At 37.1% G+C, this 19,239-nt stretch overlaps 1 protein-coding gene across 7 annotated transcripts in view; it reads left to right on the top strand.

Annotated features, from left to right (window-relative positions):
• The window catches only part of SH3PXD2A (SH3 and PX domains 2A), a 303,341-nt gene that overhangs the window by 207,863 nt on the left and 76,239 nt on the right, over positions 1-19,239 (top strand). For 5 of the 7 annotated variants that reach the window (XM_070752797.1, XM_070752799.1, XM_070752798.1 and 2 more), the window contains one exon: positions 12,619-12,750. In XM_070752797.1, coding sequence (XP_070608898.1) covers positions 12,619-12,750 — 132 coding nt within the window. Of the gene's footprint in view, positions 1-12,075; positions 12,118-12,199; positions 12,304-12,618; positions 12,751-19,239 lie in introns of those variants that run through there. The other 2 variants (XM_070752802.1, XM_070752801.1) reach the window with 2 other exon arrangements.

Here is a 19,239-nt window from a genome sequence, read left to right on the forward strand (position 1 = left end):
CCGGAGGTGGGGTTTCCCAGCGAGGGGAGCCTCAGTGAAATTGCAGCTTCGCAAAAACACAGAGGTCTGGAGGTGGGGTTTCGAGGACTTCGGTGTTTTTGTGATGCTGTGATTTCACTGATGCTCCCTTCACTAGGAAACCCCACCTCCGGACTTCCGTTGTCAGCGAAGCTCGTTTTTGTGATGCTGGGATTTCCCTGCTGGGATTCCCCTGCAGCATTGCAAAAACACAGAAGTCCGGAGGTGGGGTTTCCTTTGGAGGGGAACCTCAGGAGAATCCCAGCAGTGCAAAAACGGGCGCTTCGGCTGGCAAAAGGGGTGAATTTTGGGCTTGCACGCATTAATCGTTTTTCCATTGATTCCTATGGGAAACATTGTTTCGTCTTACAAATTTTTCACCTTAAGAACCTCGTCCCGGAACCAATTACGTTTGTAAGACAAGGTATCACTGTATATTCTCCCATATATTAAATTGTGTTCATCTGAAAATTGCAATCACAGTTTTCACCCTTTGTGTAAATTTGAGTTTATACAAATTGGAGCTTGCGTAATGCAGAAACTACTTGTATACAGAAACTACTTATATATAAAAAGTATTTCCTCCCCTCATTGGACTTTTCCTCCTTAAATTAATGACCAGACTAGTTAATAGCTTAGCTTCCATCTATTATTTCCCAATTACTCTTCTTGCATCATGTATGCTTTCTGTCTGATTGTTGCTCAACACTTCTCTCTCTCTATCCCTCGATCCCTTATTTTTCCTAAATATTCAATTGTGAATTGGGAGAGTGAAATGATTTTCATGTTGTTAAAAATGCATGAATGATCAGAGGTACCAATGACTGATCTAGCTACTGAAATATGTTGATATCTTTGAAGATTAATATGTTCCTGGAAAGGGTTGTCTACTTGCTATATGTCGAGCCCAATCTCTGCACTGACAGTTGTGAAGTCAACTAGCCACTGGAACTGTGGATGTCAGACTGGCTGGTGGCTGGTCAGGGTGTGTGATTCTTGGGTAATTGGCAGGCAGAGTGCACATTCCAAGTTTTTCAGAACACCAAATACAAGCTGAATAAACAAGATCTTATAGACAACTCTCACTCCATAAAAGACCTGGGAGTTCTCATATCAAACAACCTAGGTGCCAAAGCCCACTGCAACTACATCGCCAAAAAGGCTTCAAGAGTTGTTAACCTAATCCTATGTAGCTTCTGCTCAGGCAATCTCACACTACTAACCAGAGCATACAAAACTTTCACCAGACCTATCCTTGAATACAGCTCATCAGACGTATCTCGGACATAAACACCCTTGAAAATGTCCAAAGATACTTTACCAGAAGAGCTCTCCTACGAAACTAGACTCACAATCCTGGGTCTTGAAAGCTTAGAACTATGTTGCCTTAAACATGATCTAAGTATAGCCCATAAAATCATTTGCTGCAAGGTCTTCCCTGTCAGTAACTACTTCAGCTTTAACCACAACAACACACGAGCACACAACAGGTTCAAACTTAATGTAAACCGCTCCAAACTCAACTGCAAAAAGTACAACTTTAATAACAGAGTGGTCAAAGCATGGACCTCACTACCTGACTCTGTAGTGACATCCCCTAACCCCCATAACTTTACCCTGAGACTGTCCACTGTTGACCTCTCCTGATTCCTAAGAGGTTAGTAACGGACGTGCATAAGTGCACCAGAGTGCCTCCCATTCCCTGTCCAAGTGTCTCTTTATGTTTTACTTGCATCGCAGCTATGAACTCCATTATTTCAACGATCATTTTCTTCTCTATTTACTCCCAATGTTTGTTTCTAATCCATTTTCATGTATATTGATATGTTATTTCTACTCATTATGTACTAGACAAAACAAACAAGCAAACAAACAAACAAACATTTTAAAAGCAGCACTGGAAGGCAGAGTTCCCAGCACTGGCTTTGCATGGACATCTTTGAGGCCAACTTGCTTCGTTCTGAGGTTCAGTCTGTTTGATGGAATTAAACATTTGTTTTTGCCACACTTGTCGCATTCTTGCCAGACCTGCCCTGACAAGCTGAGACTATATTTGTCTCATTGTATGAAAGGAATAAAAACAGTTTCTTTTCTTTACTTTCTACCACTATTGAGTTACATCATGTCTATCTTATTTTCATCCAGTTTTGCTCTTCCCTCTCCTCCCCTTCCTCTCCCCCTATCATTATCCTTCTTTATTCCCCTTATATTTTGCTGATGTCAGGTATAGAGGGGAAGGGAATATCTCTCATTCTGAAAGTGCTTTACATGTGGTTGAGACAAAGAATGGGGATAAAACAGAAATAGAATACAGTACAGTAATATCTCGTCTTACGAACTTAATTGGTTCCGGAAGTAGGTTCGTAATGCGAAATGTTTGTAAGACGAAACATTGTTCCCCATAAGAAACAATGTAAAAGCGATTAATGCATGCAAAGGGGAAAAATCGCAAAATGGAACTCCGCTGGGCACTACCATCTGTCACAACGTGGCCTCCAGGAAGGACGTCTTCGTGACGTCAAAGCTCCGCCCATGGAATTCCCTATTGGGATTCCCCACCTCCTTTCCAGCCTCCAGATCGACCGAAAACGCCACTGCTGATTGTAAAAACGGTGCTCCGCTGGGCGGCATCGCCCGGCTGTAACTTTCTGAAACAGCCGGGCACTTCACGGCGGCCTCCGGAATGCAGAGCCATATTAATAATGATATACATTATTCTTCAACAGTAATAACCAACACTTTGAATTGCAACTAGAGACAAAATAGCAGAAAGTTTAACAGCCAGTGCAGCTTATGGATCACTGATGCAATATGGCCATCTTAGGGGCTGCAAGAACTGTCAATCACACTCTTCATCATTTTTAAATGACCATTCACCTAGCCAAAACAGATGCTTCTGGAACTCTTCACAAGCATTTTTGGTTTTCATCATTCTGTCCTTTACAACTTGACTAACTCACTGCTTACATTGATTTGTATAATTTATAAAATGGGTCAAAAAGCAACAATTCAGAAACAGAGGTTGAAAGGACTTTATTTCTTATGGAAATAAAGTATTGGGAAGATTACCCCTTTATTCTTAAACTTTGTTTCCATATTTTAAAACACATGATTTGTAACTCAAAAATTCATATGGATCTTAACAGACTGGAACATTGGGCCCTATCTAATAAAATGAAACTCAATGATGAGAAAAGTAAAGTCATACACTTAGGTACAAAAAACCAAACATATATATATAAACTGGGCGAAACCACACTCAATAGCAGTGACTGCGAGAGAAATCTTGGAATCTTAGTAGTCAACTGGCGAAACATGACCAGCAGTGTGCAGCAGCAGCCAAAAAAGCCAATGCAATCCTAAATTGCATTAATAGAGATATATGATCTAGGACTAGGTGATACTAACACCACTCTATAAAGCCCTAGTTAGACCACACCTAGAGTACTGCATCTGGCTTTGATCACAACCTTACAAAAAAGACATTTAAATTCTAGAGAAAGTGCAGAGGAGAGCAACCAGGAATTATTACGAGACTGGAGACTATAACATGGATGCAGGAATTGGGCACGGCCAGTCTGGCAAAGAGAAGGACCAGGGGAGAAATGATAGCAGTGTTCCAATACTTGAGGGACAGCCACACAGAATAGGGGGTCAGACCGTTTTCCAAGGCACCAGAAGGCCAGACAAGAAATAATGGATGGAAACTAAGGAAGGAGAGATTCAACCTGAAAAAAGGAGAAAGTTTCTGACAATGAGACAGAACAACCAGAGAAATAGCTTGCCTGCAGAGGTTCTGAGAACACTTGAGGTTCTCCAACACTTGAGTCTTTCAAGAGGAGATTGGAGGACCATTTGTCTGAAATGGGACTCCTGCTTGGTTGGACTATATGACCTACAAGATCCCTTCCAACTCTAGTAATCCATCTATCTATCTACTCTTTGTCCCATTTTAATTCCTGACTCAGTCTAGCTACTCTAGGCATGTGTGGAAGTGAGGTACAGCTTATGAAAGGTGGTTTTTTGGTTTTAAATTGGAATTATGGCTCTATTGACTAAACAATGTCATTTGGCGGGACCCAGGAGAAGAGCCTTCTCTGTGGTGGCCCCGACCCTCTGGAACCAGCTCCCCCCAGATATCAGAGTTGCCCCCACCTCCTTGCCTTTCACAAGCTCCTTAAAACCCACCTCTGTCATCAGGCATGGGGGAACTGAAATTTTTCCCCTTCCCCCTAGGCTTATAGAATTTATACATGGTATGCTTGTTTGTATGATTGGTCTCTTAAGTTGGGGTTTTTTAGATTATTTTTTAATATTAGATTTGTTACATTGTCTTTTTTATTGTTGTTAGCCGCCCCAAGTCTTCGGAGAGGGGCGGCATACAAATCTAATAAATGAACGAACGAACAAACAAACAAACAAACAAACAAATAAATAAATAAATAAAGTTTTCTTTTGTAATACTAATGTATAGGGAGATGGAAATATTGATTAGCAAGTACTGTTCCTTTGTATATATTCTCTGTATTTTTGTGAAAATGAATATGTGTGTATGTGTGTGTGTATACACACACACACACACACATATATTCAGGTCTTTTCCCATGTAAGATCTTAACATGGTAAAAGACCCAAATACTGTATGCCAAAACCTACATACATATACCCATGAAAATCTACAAATACATACATACATACATACATACATACATACATACATACATACATACATACATACATATCCTTGTCAGCAACTGGCCAAATAGTGAAGCATTTGTAGAGAAGAATAACTAAATTGAATATTAAACATGCTTCAAATGAACCAATATTTGTAGACTCTATAAAAACAATTGAGGAGGTGTATAGCTGCCAAACTGCATAATTTTGCTCTTGATTTAACCAAAGAGGGAACACCTGGTCTAATTGTTTTATGTTTTTTAACTTCTGTAAGCCAAACTGATACTTTATATCAATGTCTTTTGAGTTTCCTTCTTTCAAAATCAAGCTCTCTTGGCTGTAGAGCTAAAGAATCTACAATTGTTATAGTACTTAGGTGCTTTTCAATTGCTGGAGAACTTTGTCTGGCAGTTTCTTGGATAACTTCCAAATGGTTTCACAAATCTCTATGTGGAATGCGGTTGCCTTTTTTTAAAAAAAAAAACTTGCAATGCCGTTGATTGGATTCTCTAGAGCTTGAGCCAATTTTCCACAAAATTGAGTTGGTTGGGGAAAGATGTCTGACTTCACCCTTTCCTCTGTCTCAACTTTGTCTTGGCTGGATTATTTTTTTGAGATTAGTAAATGTATTGTAAGAGATCAGTCTGCTAGTGGCTGGTGTTCTAGCAAATTGTGTCCATGAATACAGAAGGCAGGCCAGATGTTGCATGAACACAGAATATTGAAACTATCTGCAAAAACAAAGCCTCGAGAAGCCCCGCCGCCCGGCTGTCACCTTTTAAAACAGCCGGGGGGGGGGGCTTCTCGGCAGCCTCCCGAACGCCGAACCCAGAAGTTCGGGTTTGGCGTTCAGGTTCAGGAGGACGCTGGGAAGCCCCCCGGCTGTTTTAAAAGGAGACAGCTGGGCGGCGGGGCTTCTCAGCGGCCTCCTGAACCCGAACTTTTGCCGGGTTCGGCGTTTGGGAGGCCGCCGAGAAGCCCCGCCGTCCGGCTGTCATCTTTTGAAACAGCCAGGGGGCTTCTCGGCAGCCTCCAGAACGCCGAACCCAGAAGTTCAGGTTTGGCGTTCGGGTTCAGGAGGACGCTGAGAAGCCCCCCGGCTGTTTCAAAAAGCGACAGCCGGGTGGCGGGGCTTCTCAGCGGCGGCGGGTTCGTAAGAAGGAAAAAGTTCGTAAGAAGAGACAAAAAATTTCTGAACCCCGGGTTCGTATCTCGGGTTGTTCGTAAGACGAAGGGTTCGTATCATGAGGTACCACTGTATATTATTGCATTATAAAATGAACCATTCATGTCATGCACATTTTCAGCATAAAGTTGAATTAGTTTATACATTCTAGTCAATTTCTCTAAAGTTATATACCAGTGGTACGTCATTTTGTAAAAATCATCCCGACAATCATAAACACTATTTGGATTCCCTTATAAGTTCTAATGTAAATTTCAGTCCTTTCAACCACATATTTTCATCCTGTGTTGTCAGTATATTGTTTTCCTTTTTATTACATTCTTTCCTTTGTTCTTCTATTTCAAGTTACAATAAAAGTTTATACATTTAAGCAATTATATGTTTGTATGTAATTCTGTCTTCTGCTGCTCAACTTCAAATATCTTATTATCTATCTTAAATCTTTGTTTTAACCATGCCCAAGCCATTGAAATGTAACCCCTCAGACCACATTAATAGATTTCCAAATTTGGAAAAATGGATGGAAAAAGTGATGGAAATGGGAAAGCTGACTGTTTTAATTAGAGAGAAGAACTTTTCCAATTTGTTTGTACTTGGAAACAACTTTTGGACTTTATGCTCAAGACAGAAAAAAAATATGAAAATGTGATCGTAGGTTTGATGATTAGATTAACTTTGTTGTTATAGAAATGATTTGTACATATCAGAAATGTAAAACTGACAGTTGAAGTTGTAACTGAACCTTGTATTTTATTGCACTGAAAATAGAAGCCACTGCTTTTTTTATATTTCTCTTTCTCTCTTACACTTCTTATCTTTATTTTTATTTGTAAACACTGTCTTTCTGATCTTTATTTTTATTTGTATTGTATATTAAAATAAACTTGAAAACTAAACACTACTGCAAGCAATTGCTCATCTTGTATTCCCAATTTTTCTGTTCTAACAACTTTTTGAAAAGTTAACCATTTGTCTTTACTTACTGTTTCCTTCCTACAAAATATTTATTGATCCAAGACCCATATTTTCGGACAGGTGTGGCGTTATACCTGTTTCATAGTCTTGATATAGCACTTCTAATATAATGATTCTGAAAATCTTGATGCATATTCCTTAACTTTATTGTACTATAAAAAACCATGCCATCTCAACCTTAGATCCATGCTCTTCTAATGCTAAAATTCTCTTATTTCTCAGCCAAACCCACTCTTTTATTCAGATGAAGTAGCAGTCTGCAAGATGCTGTTTCAAATCAAGTGATCCCAATTTCCGTTCTTTTGCAACTTTAGTATTTTATGTAACTCTTGGTTTTTGCCTCCTTGCCATATATGGTGGATATAACTTTCTGCCACTAGTTGAAAGTACATCAGTTGTCATAATAGGCATTATTTGAAAAACATCCTTCCTGACAAAACAGTGACTTTTTCACAGAAATTCTCCCAAACTACATCAGTTGTAATTTCTCCCATATTAATATGCCTTCCTGATTTCATTCCATGTCTTAAAATAATTATTCTGATGCAATGTACAATTAAAGTGTTCATAGCAATATGTACATGTTTCACTTTTTTCACAACTTAAGACCATTTTATATCTTTTTTCATTTCATACTGTTCATACTGTTAACACTTTCACTTTTTAATTATTAATTTTAAAACCAGCAAACAGCACACAATATTTTAGTTTTTCCATTAATATCTTTATTGCTTCCAAAATTACCACCATCATTATTGACTTTAATATTACATTTCTGCAAACAGAAGACCATGTCATTTTTGTAGGCTACCCTAGAAGTGTTTTTTGGCTAATGAGTAGGACAAAAATACTTTAAATAGAGAAAAAAAACCTTCCCTCACCATTAATGTAAACGAGAATTTTGGAGTCACAATGTTTTCTGATGATCTGTTCCTAAGTATCGGAAGGAACACTGGCAATGTTTAATAAATAGATGACTGTTTCCAATGTTTGAATGAGGGTGTGACACAAATTACTGTTTTTAAAACCTTTCCGTTTCATAAATATAATCTTTTAAAAGAGTGAAACAGTTAGGCTTTTTCCCCCCTTAGAAAGTAATATGACTTAGGGAGCACTGGATAAAAAGATAGCTATTCTCCTCTTTGAGATTAATGAAAGATATTTTTTAATTTCTTCGATGTAATTAATGATGGTAGAAAGTTTTTTATTTTGTAATAATTAAATTGCAGTTTAATGTCCCTATTATGAGTCAGGATGGTGCAGTTTTTAAAATGCAGTACTGCAGGTTACTTCTGCTGAATGCCAGCTGCCTGCAATTTGGTAATTCAAATCTCACCAGATCAAGGTTGACTCAGCCTTCCATCCTTCCAAAGTTGATAAAATGAGGACCCAGATTGTTGGTGGCAACATGCTGTCTCTGTAAACCACTTAGAGAGGACTGTAAAGCACTGTAAAGCAATATATAAATGCTATTACTATTGCTATTGCTATTCCAAATATTTCTGAATACTTTCTATTTTGAAGATAAACTATTCTTGCCCTTGTAAAAAATAGTCCAGTACAATAGTCTAATATTTCATTTCATTTCATTTCGTTTCGTTTTATTGGATTTGTATGCCGCCCTTCTCCGTAGACTCGGGGTGGCTAACAACAGTGGTAAAAACAACATGTGACAATCCAATACTAAAGAAGCTAAAAACCCTTATTTTAAAACCAATCATTCATACAAACGTACCATACATAAATTGTGGAAGCCTAGGGGGAAAGAATATCTTAATTCCCCCATGCCTGACGACAAAGCTTGCGAAAGGCAAGAAGGGTGGGGGCTATTCTAATCTCGGGGGGGGGGTTGGTTCCAGAGGGCCGGGGCCGCCACAGAGAAGGCTATTCCCCTGGGTCCCGCCAAATGACATTTACCTTTTACATTTGCATATTTTAACATAAATATCTGTTTTTCATACTCTTACCTTAGAAGATAAAGTATTTAGTACGGATAAATTTAAATATTTATCAATATTTAGTTATGTTTAGAACACATGGTCATAATATATGGACTACTTACTCTACCTTATTCCTAGTCACAGGTTCTGTCAAAGCTATTTCTACTTCTCGTGTGACTCCTTGACTATATTGTATATTTGCAATATTCAAACTCTCTAGTTTTGGTAATGATCATATAGTTCATCTTCCCTTTGTATGCACATTCTAACTTATACAGTTTTTTTAACATAAGTTGCCGCGGAAGTTTTTCTGATGTCATTTTCCGCCCCAGAAGCAATTGTTTGACCCTGCAGGTCCTTGTTAGGGTTATAGTTACTTATGCTAATTATGCTAATTTATTTTAATAAATTACGAAAATTTAATTAATAAAAATGACCCAGTTTTAAATCCAGCTCTTGTGTCTGTGTCGTTACTCTGCCTCTCCTGCAATATGCAATGCAGTACAAACCCCATATAATTCCTTAGATATTCTCACAATTGTTTTACAAAGTTTTGTAGGAGTTTTGAAAAATTATATATTTATATTGACTGTAGTATACTTTAGCCTTTAACCTAGCTCCTGGCAATCATGGAACTGTTCCTGCAGTTCTCTTGGTAAGGTTTTTTTTTTTTGGGGGGGGGGGGAGTGATTGCCATTACTTGCTTCCTAGGGCACAAGAGAAAGTGATTGGCCCAAAGTCTCCCAGCTGTCTTTCTGCCTAAGACAGGATTAGAATTCATGGTCTCCTAGCTTTAGAATAATGCCTTAATATGGCTGTCAATATAAAGATCATACTAAGCCATAATAAGGGTGTGCTTTGATTAGTGTATTTATTTGAATCCAAGCATTGCCTTAGGTTTATTGCATTTATTGTGTTTATTACATTGTGCTATATCAATCCAATGTATCATGTTTAAGTAATGTGATTAAAACAATATGCAAAGCCAACCACTTTTTAAAAATGGTTGTTCATGAGTTGATGTTGATAAGAGACATCCTGGTAGCAGTTGGCATTTGAGTGTTATGGAGAGTCTTTGTTTATATGCATGTTTGTGGCTGTCTTGGGCTGTGAAAATTGTGAAAGGAAAGCATTACTGGCCAGGTTGGACTACAGTACAATTATACTTTGCTTGAATGGCTTTAGTTTAGTGCTGTTTGCAGTACAGTAATAAACACTGAGTGTCAAGGTTTTTTTTATGTATGTCCTATAATAAATTCTTCCTAAGTGGCTGTCTGGCTTGTGTATATGTTTCTTTTTTCACTACAATTCCACCAAAGGATTTTTTTAATTAGAAGAAAAAGCATCTGTTAGGGCATCAAGTGACAGATTATTTTCCCTTAAGAGCCTTTTAATATCCCTTTGTAATCAGGGATAGAGTGCTTCATGAGAATGATGATAGATTTCTGGTTAGTACCTCATGAATGGGATAATAATTCCCTATCCCAGAGGTCTTCAAATTTGGCAACTTGAGGACTTGTGGACTTCAACTCCCAGAATTCTCTAGCCAGCATAGCTGGCTGGATAATTTTGTGAGTTGATTTCCACAAGTTGCCAAGTTTGGGGACCCCTGCCCTATCCCAAAATACTTGAAAAATGCATATCAGGTACTTTATACTCTCTGTGCTTTGCATTGAAAAGACTCTGGATATGCTTGCTTGTTGGAATTGTATCTTATATAAATACAGGTGGTCCTCGAAGTACAACCACAACTGAGCCCAAAATTCTTGTTGCTAAGTGAGACCGTTGTTATGTGAGTTTTGTCCCTGTTTTACAAACTTTCTCACCACTGTTAAGTGGAATCATTGCAATTGTTAAATTAGCAACATGTTTGTTAAGTGAATCTGGCTTCCCCATTGACTTTGTTTGTTGGAAGTCCACAAAGGCTGATCACATGACTCCGGGGACATTGCAACTCTCATTAATATGATCCAGTTGCCAATCATCTGAATTTTGATCACACGATCATGAGGATACTGCAATAGTTGTATGTATGTATGTACGTACTTACTTACTTATTATATTATATTATATTATATTATATTATATTATATTATATTATATTATATTATATTATATTATATTATATTATATTATATTATATTATATTATATTATATTATATTATATTATATTATATTATATTATATTATATATTATATATTATATTATATTATATTATATTATATTTGTATGCCACCCCTTTCCGTAGACTCGGGGTGGCTAATATAAAGTATGAAAAACAGCCACAACTCACTTTTTTAAAATGCTATTGTAATTTTGAATGGTCACTAAATAAACTGTTGTAAGTTGAGGACTACCTGTAATGTAAATATGGTCATGTGTACCACCCTTGCAAGTGGAAAAAATAAAGAAGCATGGCTTTGAAGATGTAGGCAAGAATACACAGGGACAATAGGGTGTCATTGTGCTGTAGGAATGAGGGGGAGAAGATGGATATGCACAATTAGATCCCTATAATATGTTAGTAAACATCTCTCAAATTTTAAATATTTCAAGGGGTTTTTTTTAAGAGAAATTCTTGGCTTCCTTTGGGGTTTTCAGTCTTTTGTTCCTAAGTATTCCTGTATGCTGTGAAGTGGGGTAAGAGTTCAAAAAGAGAAAAAAAGTTACTGGTTTAAAAAAAAATGCTTTTGTAGCACATATTTCTTTCTTGCAGGCGCCAAAGGGCAGTGTATAAGAGTCAATTTTCCTGTGGGTGTTCAGGAGTGGGCGGGCTAAGCCCGTGTTTATGTTCTGAGTGACTGATGAGCAAAGGGCACGCATGTTTCTGCTGCAACTTACTGTGGAAAGCAATTTTGTATTTTAAAAAACGACCATAGTAGAGGAATATGTTTATTATTTGTTTCCTATAATCAACTTGGGGAAAATGTAACAAAAACGATGCATAATAAAATAATGAAGCAAAGTGAGGGAGACTTAGGAGTTGAAAGAGGTGGTGGAAAAATAAGTGAGCAGGTTTTGCCAGCACTTTGCAATGGTAGAGTTGTAGCGAGAGATTTGCTATGCAGTTTACTTTAAAGGGACACTTCTGTTTAGAAGAAGGTGAACAGTGGAGCAGGAGGGGGGCTGTGTAAGCACGATTCTGTGCTATAACTCTTCTGTTTCAAGTAAACAGACCATTGCACCCTCCCCTCTTCCCTTCCTCCGTTCCCTCCTCCCTTTTTCAACATTGCTCATGTGTTTTCTATTTAAGGGCTGCAGCGAGAGGCAAATATGATTGGCGTCCACAACCCTCTTGCCTGTCTCAAGCCTGTAAAACGTGAGCAGGAGCTCAGTCTATAAGGGGAAGAAATTGCGGACTAGACCGTTCTGGGGTTTTTTTTTACCCCATTTTATCGGAGAAGCCCTGGATTTCCTTTTTCTGTTTTTTTCCTTGTCCTTTTATGTTGCCTCTGATTGGGATGGATTTTTCTCTCTGAATGGTGTGGCACCATGTTGGAAAGAGGTTTATTTTCAAACTCCAGCCTGCATTTTAATGTCTGCATTATGCTGTTGTGTTAAACACTTTTGCTCTGTTTCGCTTTGTTTTTTGTCCCTCCCTCAGTCGTCCTCCAATGTTCCTCTGTTCTGTTAAGCTGTGGGCCAGAGGAAACTACTCCTTTATGGCCAGCCATTTGGGGATACGCTGTGAGCCCCAGTTGTGTTCTGATTGGCTTGGCCTTGGTGACAAGTCAGCCTATCCTGAGTCGGATGGACAGAGGTGACTCTCTAGGAGCCATGGCTGGAAGCTGGCTCACAGCTTGCTTTTTCCCTTCTCCAGGTGCTGACGCTAGCTCTGAACCTATGATCCTGGAGCAGTATGTGGTGGTATCTAACTATGAGAAACAGGAGAACTCTGAGATCAGCCTGCAGGCCGGCGAAGTGGTGGATGTAATAGAGAAGAATGAAAGTGGTAAGATATTACTTTTTGGAAAAATACACATTTCTCTTTCTTAACCCTCTCTTTTCTCCACAGCCTCATCAGTCTTCCTCAATTTTTCTGTACTGCATGTAGATTTCTTTCTCCTGTTCCATTTGATTTGGGTTAGGGCCAGATTTTCTATTCCTCGACTTTTCATTAATTATTCAATGTACTTTAATAGAAAACTTTGAGGATGTGGGGAAGAAGAGAATTCATAATGTTTGTTATGTACAGTATTTATTAATATTATATAGTTGCTCTCCTAGAGACAATGTCACTATTTCCATTTCTTCCCATTGTTTTGAAAGATTTGTTGTATGAGCTGCTTTAAAACAATTCACTCTAAGGGGAAAATTTTTCATGATAACTCTACCTTTGTCAATCACAGAGCAGGGGGAAAAGATGGACTGTTATAGATTATATGGCATGAAAGATTTAAAATACTTTTTAAGAGCTGTGTGTTGGGACATTTTTAATTCATAGTAAAGTAGTACAATCTGTATGCTAATTAGCAAAGAGCAATTTATATTCATTAAAAATATTTATGTTGGAATGAAATGAAAAAGCAACTTGATGTATTGTTTAGCAGTGATAGGAATTGCAGGTCAAACATCTGGAGAGCATCAGGTGGGGAAGACTGATCGTTAATGTTAAATGCAATTCAAATTAAAACATTTTAACAAGAGACAGGTCTGATTAGAGCACACCCTATTCTGTGATGGGTAATATCATCTGATCAAAATTCAAAATAGATAAGACATATATTTAGGGGTGAGCAAGTGTATGTCCATGTGGCTTTTGCAACCCCTTTGGGATTGAGACAATTTAAAATCTTCTAGCAAAGCTACAATTATCTTTTATAAATTGGAATATATTTACACTGTAGATTGATGGAAAGGGCTGTCCTATATTCTGTGGGTTCAGCTTACGTTTTCATATAAAGAAACAGTACTATAATATTATTCACTTAAGAAATCTACATACTCAAAAGATTTAGATTAACTGTATATGAATGCCAATAATTCTGTCATTTACTTATGGAAGTAAGCAGTACAAAACTGAGGTGATTATGGAATGTCTGGTAAATTGCATTTTCACTGATCCAAATATTCTATATCATTCTTCGAGAATCCTTTTGCATGGACAAAAAGTTCATGAAACCCTTATTTCTGTATTTTTCATTTGATGATATGATTTAAATGCAAACACATTAGATAACCTTGTACATCTTCTTTCGTGGGTTACTGTGAAAAGGCTAAAAGAGACTGTCAGCTGAATAGGCAGCTTTCAGGTGTAAGAAAGGTAATAGTACTATGGCTTCTGAGGTACCCCTTGTTCAGTAGAATAATATGGAATGATAAATTCACATAGAATATTTCTCAACTGGAATTCTTGTCAAGAGTATGGAATGCTGCAAAATAGAAATAAATAATTATTTAAATGTATTATTTTGGAGCACTATATTCAGGAATAAAACATGGCTCCAATTACTATTTGCCAATCACAAGGAATAGGAACTTTACAAGTTTTTAACAAATAGATTTATGATTTAGTGAGAGGGCACCAGAAAAAGAATTTAAGACTGATAAATGAACACTAGTTCCATTCACTGAGAATAGCAGGTCAAAAAGGCTTGAGTGAAAGTGAAATAAGTTGCTCACAATTACAAAAATAAGAATGTAAAATGAAGAGAAGCAAAAGAAGACATATTTTTTTTAATGCATTTAATGAAGGCACTAATTGAAGGGCAGGGAGCAAGCTGAGTTGGTGGGACCGTAAAGTGAAGGAAAATAATGGGATATTCATGAAAAGACTCATGATGAAGAGCAGATGAAGAATATATCCAGGAAAACAATGGGCATTCCATTAGAGTGGACATCTGGCAGCCAACTGGGCATTTTCAGAAACTTCCTTGTCTTTTTCTCTTCTTCCTTCCTGTATTGATTATTTACCTTCAGACATAACAAGGATTGGCAGGTCCAGAATTCCAAATAATACAAACTGACTTTTAAACCTTAGCAGTTCAGAACCACATCTTTTAAAATAATTTGGAGCATAAAATAATGTTATTGAAGAGTATAGAGTTGGAATTTTGTTTTCCTTTGGTTTGGGAACAATGATTGAACATTTTGGTATTCTGCATTAAGCCAAACAAAGGCTTTGGTAGGACTTTGTATAACGGTTGAGTTGGCAATATATAAACTAACAATGTGTGTTAATATACAGTATATATATATATAAATATCTTAACCGAACTATGTTTGTTTAGCTGAGGTGTTGCAGACTGCCACAAGAGAGAGCTAGAGTTCACAACTTATTTATCTGGAGTGTCTCTTTGTTTCTTCTTTGTCTAAGCTACTCACTGTTTATGGCTACTCACTGTTAGATATGCTCTGCAGTGTCTCTGCAATCTCTCTCTTTGTAGTCATGTATTATAGCTAAAATGTGTTTAGGCTTGATATCTTTGTGTACTGATTATGACAAAGACAGCTGGTAGAAAGCTTGGTAATATTTGGATTGTTATTCTGACTTATTATGTGTATGATGTTACACTGTTTATCCAAATATGCTATTTCTCAAAGTAAACTTTAATTCAAGTTAGTATAGTTCTGTGAAGTTTAGTATTCACAACTAACCTCAATCTAAACGTTTCTGTGTGTGTACAACCTTGGTAAACAAGGATTACTCTACTCATACATTAACAGGTTTACATACAATTTTTAATTATTAGTTTCTTGGAAATTTTCTACCTAAATTCTAGGGGCATATACACATATCTGGCTGTGAAAGCAATGTAATTTCCTACATGATTTCCCATAAATTAATAGATTTACTATTGCTGTTGTTGAAACATATATGCTCACTTATAAGTTCCTTATGGGAGAAAAGAATAGACATGCATTTTTTTCTGCACATACAGGATTCTTATATTATCTTATTTTTATTTATTTATTTATTCGTTTCTTTTTTGTCAAGTACCTGTTTGCAATATTTATTTATTTATTTATTTTATTACTTAGATTTGTATGCCGCCCCTCTCCGAAGACTCGGGGCGGCTCACAACACGTGGAAACAAATCATAAATAATCTAAACAGATTTAAAATATTTAACGATTTAAAAAAGACCCCATATACTAACAGACATACACTCAGGCATACCATATATAAATTAAACATGCCCAGGGGAAGATGTTTCAGTTCCCCCATGCCTGACGGCAAAGGTGGGTTTTAAGGAGTTTTCAGAAGGCAGGAAGAGTAGGGGCAGTCCTAATCTCCGGGGGGAGTTGGTTCCAGAGGGCCGGTGCCGCCACAGAGAAGGCTCTTCCCCTGGGGCCCGCCAACCGACATTGTTTAGTTGACGGGACCCGGAGAAGGCCCACTCTGTGGGACCTAATCGGTCGCTGGGATTCGTGCGGCAGCAGGCGGTCTCGGAGATATTCTGGTCCAGTGCCATGAAGGGCTTTAAAGGTCATAACCAACACTTTGAATTGTGACCGGAAACTGATCGGCAGCCAATGCAGACTGCGGAGTGATGGTGAAACATGGGCATACCTAGGTAAGCCCATGACTGCTCTCGCAGCTGCATTCTGCACGATCTGAAGTTTCCGAACACTTTTCAAAGGTAGCCCCATGTAGAGAGCATTACAGTAGTCGAACCTCGAGGTGATGAGGGCATGAGTGACTGACCTCATGCCCTCGAGGTGATGAGGGCATGTGGTGACGAAACCACAGAGTCAAGTAGTGAGTTCCAGGCATTAACCACTCTGTTGCTAAAGTCGTATTTTCTAAAGTCAAGTTTGAAGCGGTTCACTTTGAGTTTGTATCTGTTGTGTGCTTGTATATTGTTTTGGTTGAAGCTGAAGTAGTCATTGACAGGTAGGATGCTGTAGCAGATAATTTTATGAGCTATGCTTAGGTCGTGCTGAAGGCGACGTACGTAGTTCTAAGCCTTCTAAGCCCAGAATTTCAAGTCTGGTTGCGTAAGATATTGTGTTATAAGGAGAACATTGGAGGGCTCTTCTAGTAAAGTATCTCTGGACTCTTTCTAATGTATTTATACCCAATATGCATTGCCAGACAGTTGAGCTGTAGTCAAGGAAAGTCTGGCGAATGTTTTGTATGCTCTGGTTAGTAGTATGATAGTAGTATGATATTACTGTAGAAGAAGCTATGTAAGATTAGGTTAACAACTATTGAAGCCTTTTTGGCGATGTTATTATTATTATTATTATTTATTAGATTTGTATGCCACCCCTCTCCGTAGACTGTTTCAATGGGCTTTGGCACTTAGGTCATTTGATATGAGTATTCCAAGATCTTTGACAAAGGGAGGGTCATCTGCAAGGTCTTGTTTATTCAGCTTGTATTTGGTATTTGGTGTTCTGATTCTTTTTGCCAATGTGCAGGAGAGAGCATTTGTTGGTTGACATTTGGAGTTGCCAGATGTTGCCAGACTAAAAACAATTAAATACCACCGAATAGTTATTTAACTATTTCTATTGCATATTCTATAGTTTTATAAAAGATATAAAAGATACTTTATAGTTAACAAGACAAACACAGACTTAGAACTGCAGAAATATTAATTGATACCAACCCATCTTCCATTGAGCATCTGTATACTGCAGGAGTCAAAAGGGGGCTGTGAAAATATCCACAGACCTCTCACATCCTGGACATAAATTGTTTCAACTTCTACACCATACAGCACTGCACACCAGCACAACTAGACAAAAGGACAGGGTTTTTTTTCCAAATGCCATCACTCTGCTTAGCAATTAATTCCCACAAAACTGTCAAATAATTTATTACGACTGTATTACTTTGATTCTTCTCTTCCTTACTAGTATCTATCTCTTTTCAGTTATTACTATAACTATGTGCTTGTATGATTCATTTTATATTGTTTTTACTTATTTCCTAGTACGATTTGATAGCTTATTAATAACCTTGACTATCATTAAGTGTTGTATCTTTTTATTTGTTATGTACAACGAGAACGTGTACAACAAAGACAAATAGTTTGTGTGTCCAATCACACTTGGCCAATAAAGAATTCTATTCTATTTGCTGTATCTTTTGTGGAGCATTTTTGTGAAGAGTTAGTAATACTAGTTCTGTGCTTTTGCTTAAAAGACAAAGAAAATAAGTTTGAGGTTATGCATGATTCTGCTTTACAGTATAATGTATAATTTTTAATTGAAAACTTTTATACTTCACACTGAAATCAAAGAAGCTCCCATTGTGTCTGCATCCCCTTCCCTAAACAATAGGCTCTTGCTCTCAGATTTACAAAATAAAAGACACAAGAGGTTAGGAATTAAAGAGGCAAGATGAGAAATATTTTGAGGATGGGATTTGCTTTAGTTTTTGAAATAAGATTTATTTCCAATTACATGCAAGTTTGTTCTCTGTCTGGACTAGTCTGTTCTCCCCCCTATTTTTCATTCCATTCCATTCTTGAGATTAAACTGAAATTGTTTCTATTTCCTTTGCTTAGAGAAAAAGCTGAAAAACTCCTCTGGTTACAATTGGGAGGGAAAGGGTCTGCTATTAAGACAAGGGAGGTGTCAGTTTACTGAACTGTGTCTCCTCTCTATTCGGGGTAATATTGTTTCTAAAAAAACTACATCTGGAGGATAGTTGCAGAGACGAATGAGTTGAGAGCTTTTTATACCGAATGTCATTTGAAAGGCTCCTTTTTAATCCTTAAATGTTTTTACAAATTTTCCCTACTTTGCTGCGTTTTCATTAAATACAGTTGAAATTTTTAAAGGGAAAGATAGGGAGAAATCAGTGCCTTTGCCAAATCTACACTGGATCTACACCAAAATGATCAAATTATGAAAAAGTTTATAATAAAAACACTATTTTTTTGGTGAGTGGGCTCTGAATGATTTTTCAGAAAATCTCTAACTGGGATTTTCTATTGATGGGATAAAAGCACATTTTGATTGGTAGTTTATTCCAGTACCCAAGTCATTGTTTTCCTTAAAATGTACTGTAATAAGAATAAATAAATTTATTAAATCAAAGGTACCGTATTTTTCAGTGTACAGTATAGGATGCACCTTTTTCCTCCCTAAAAGGGGCTGATAATTACAATGCATCTTATACAGTGATACTCTACCTAAGAATGCCTCTACCAAAAAATAAAGGGAACACTTAAACAACACAATATAACTCCAAGTAAATCAAACTTCTGTGAAATCAAACTGTCCACTTAGGAAGCAACACTGATTGACAGTCAATGTCACATGCTGTTGTGCACATTCAACTTTGTACAAGTATTCAATGAAAATATTTCATTCTTTCACATCTAGGATGTGTTATTTGAGTGTTTTGAGCAATATATATATATATATATATATATATATATATATATATATATATATATAAATTATAAAATATATTAATTAATTTATAAATATATTTGTATGTTTTGCTTTATTGCTAGAAAGATCTACCAATATTGTATGT

The sequence above is a fragment of the Erythrolamprus reginae genome, chromosome 5 (assembly GCF_031021105.1).
Source record: "Erythrolamprus reginae isolate rEryReg1 chromosome 5, rEryReg1.hap1, whole genome shotgun sequence".
NCBI classification, from domain to species: domain Eukaryota; kingdom Metazoa; phylum Chordata; class Lepidosauria; order Squamata; family Dipsadidae; genus Erythrolamprus; species Erythrolamprus reginae.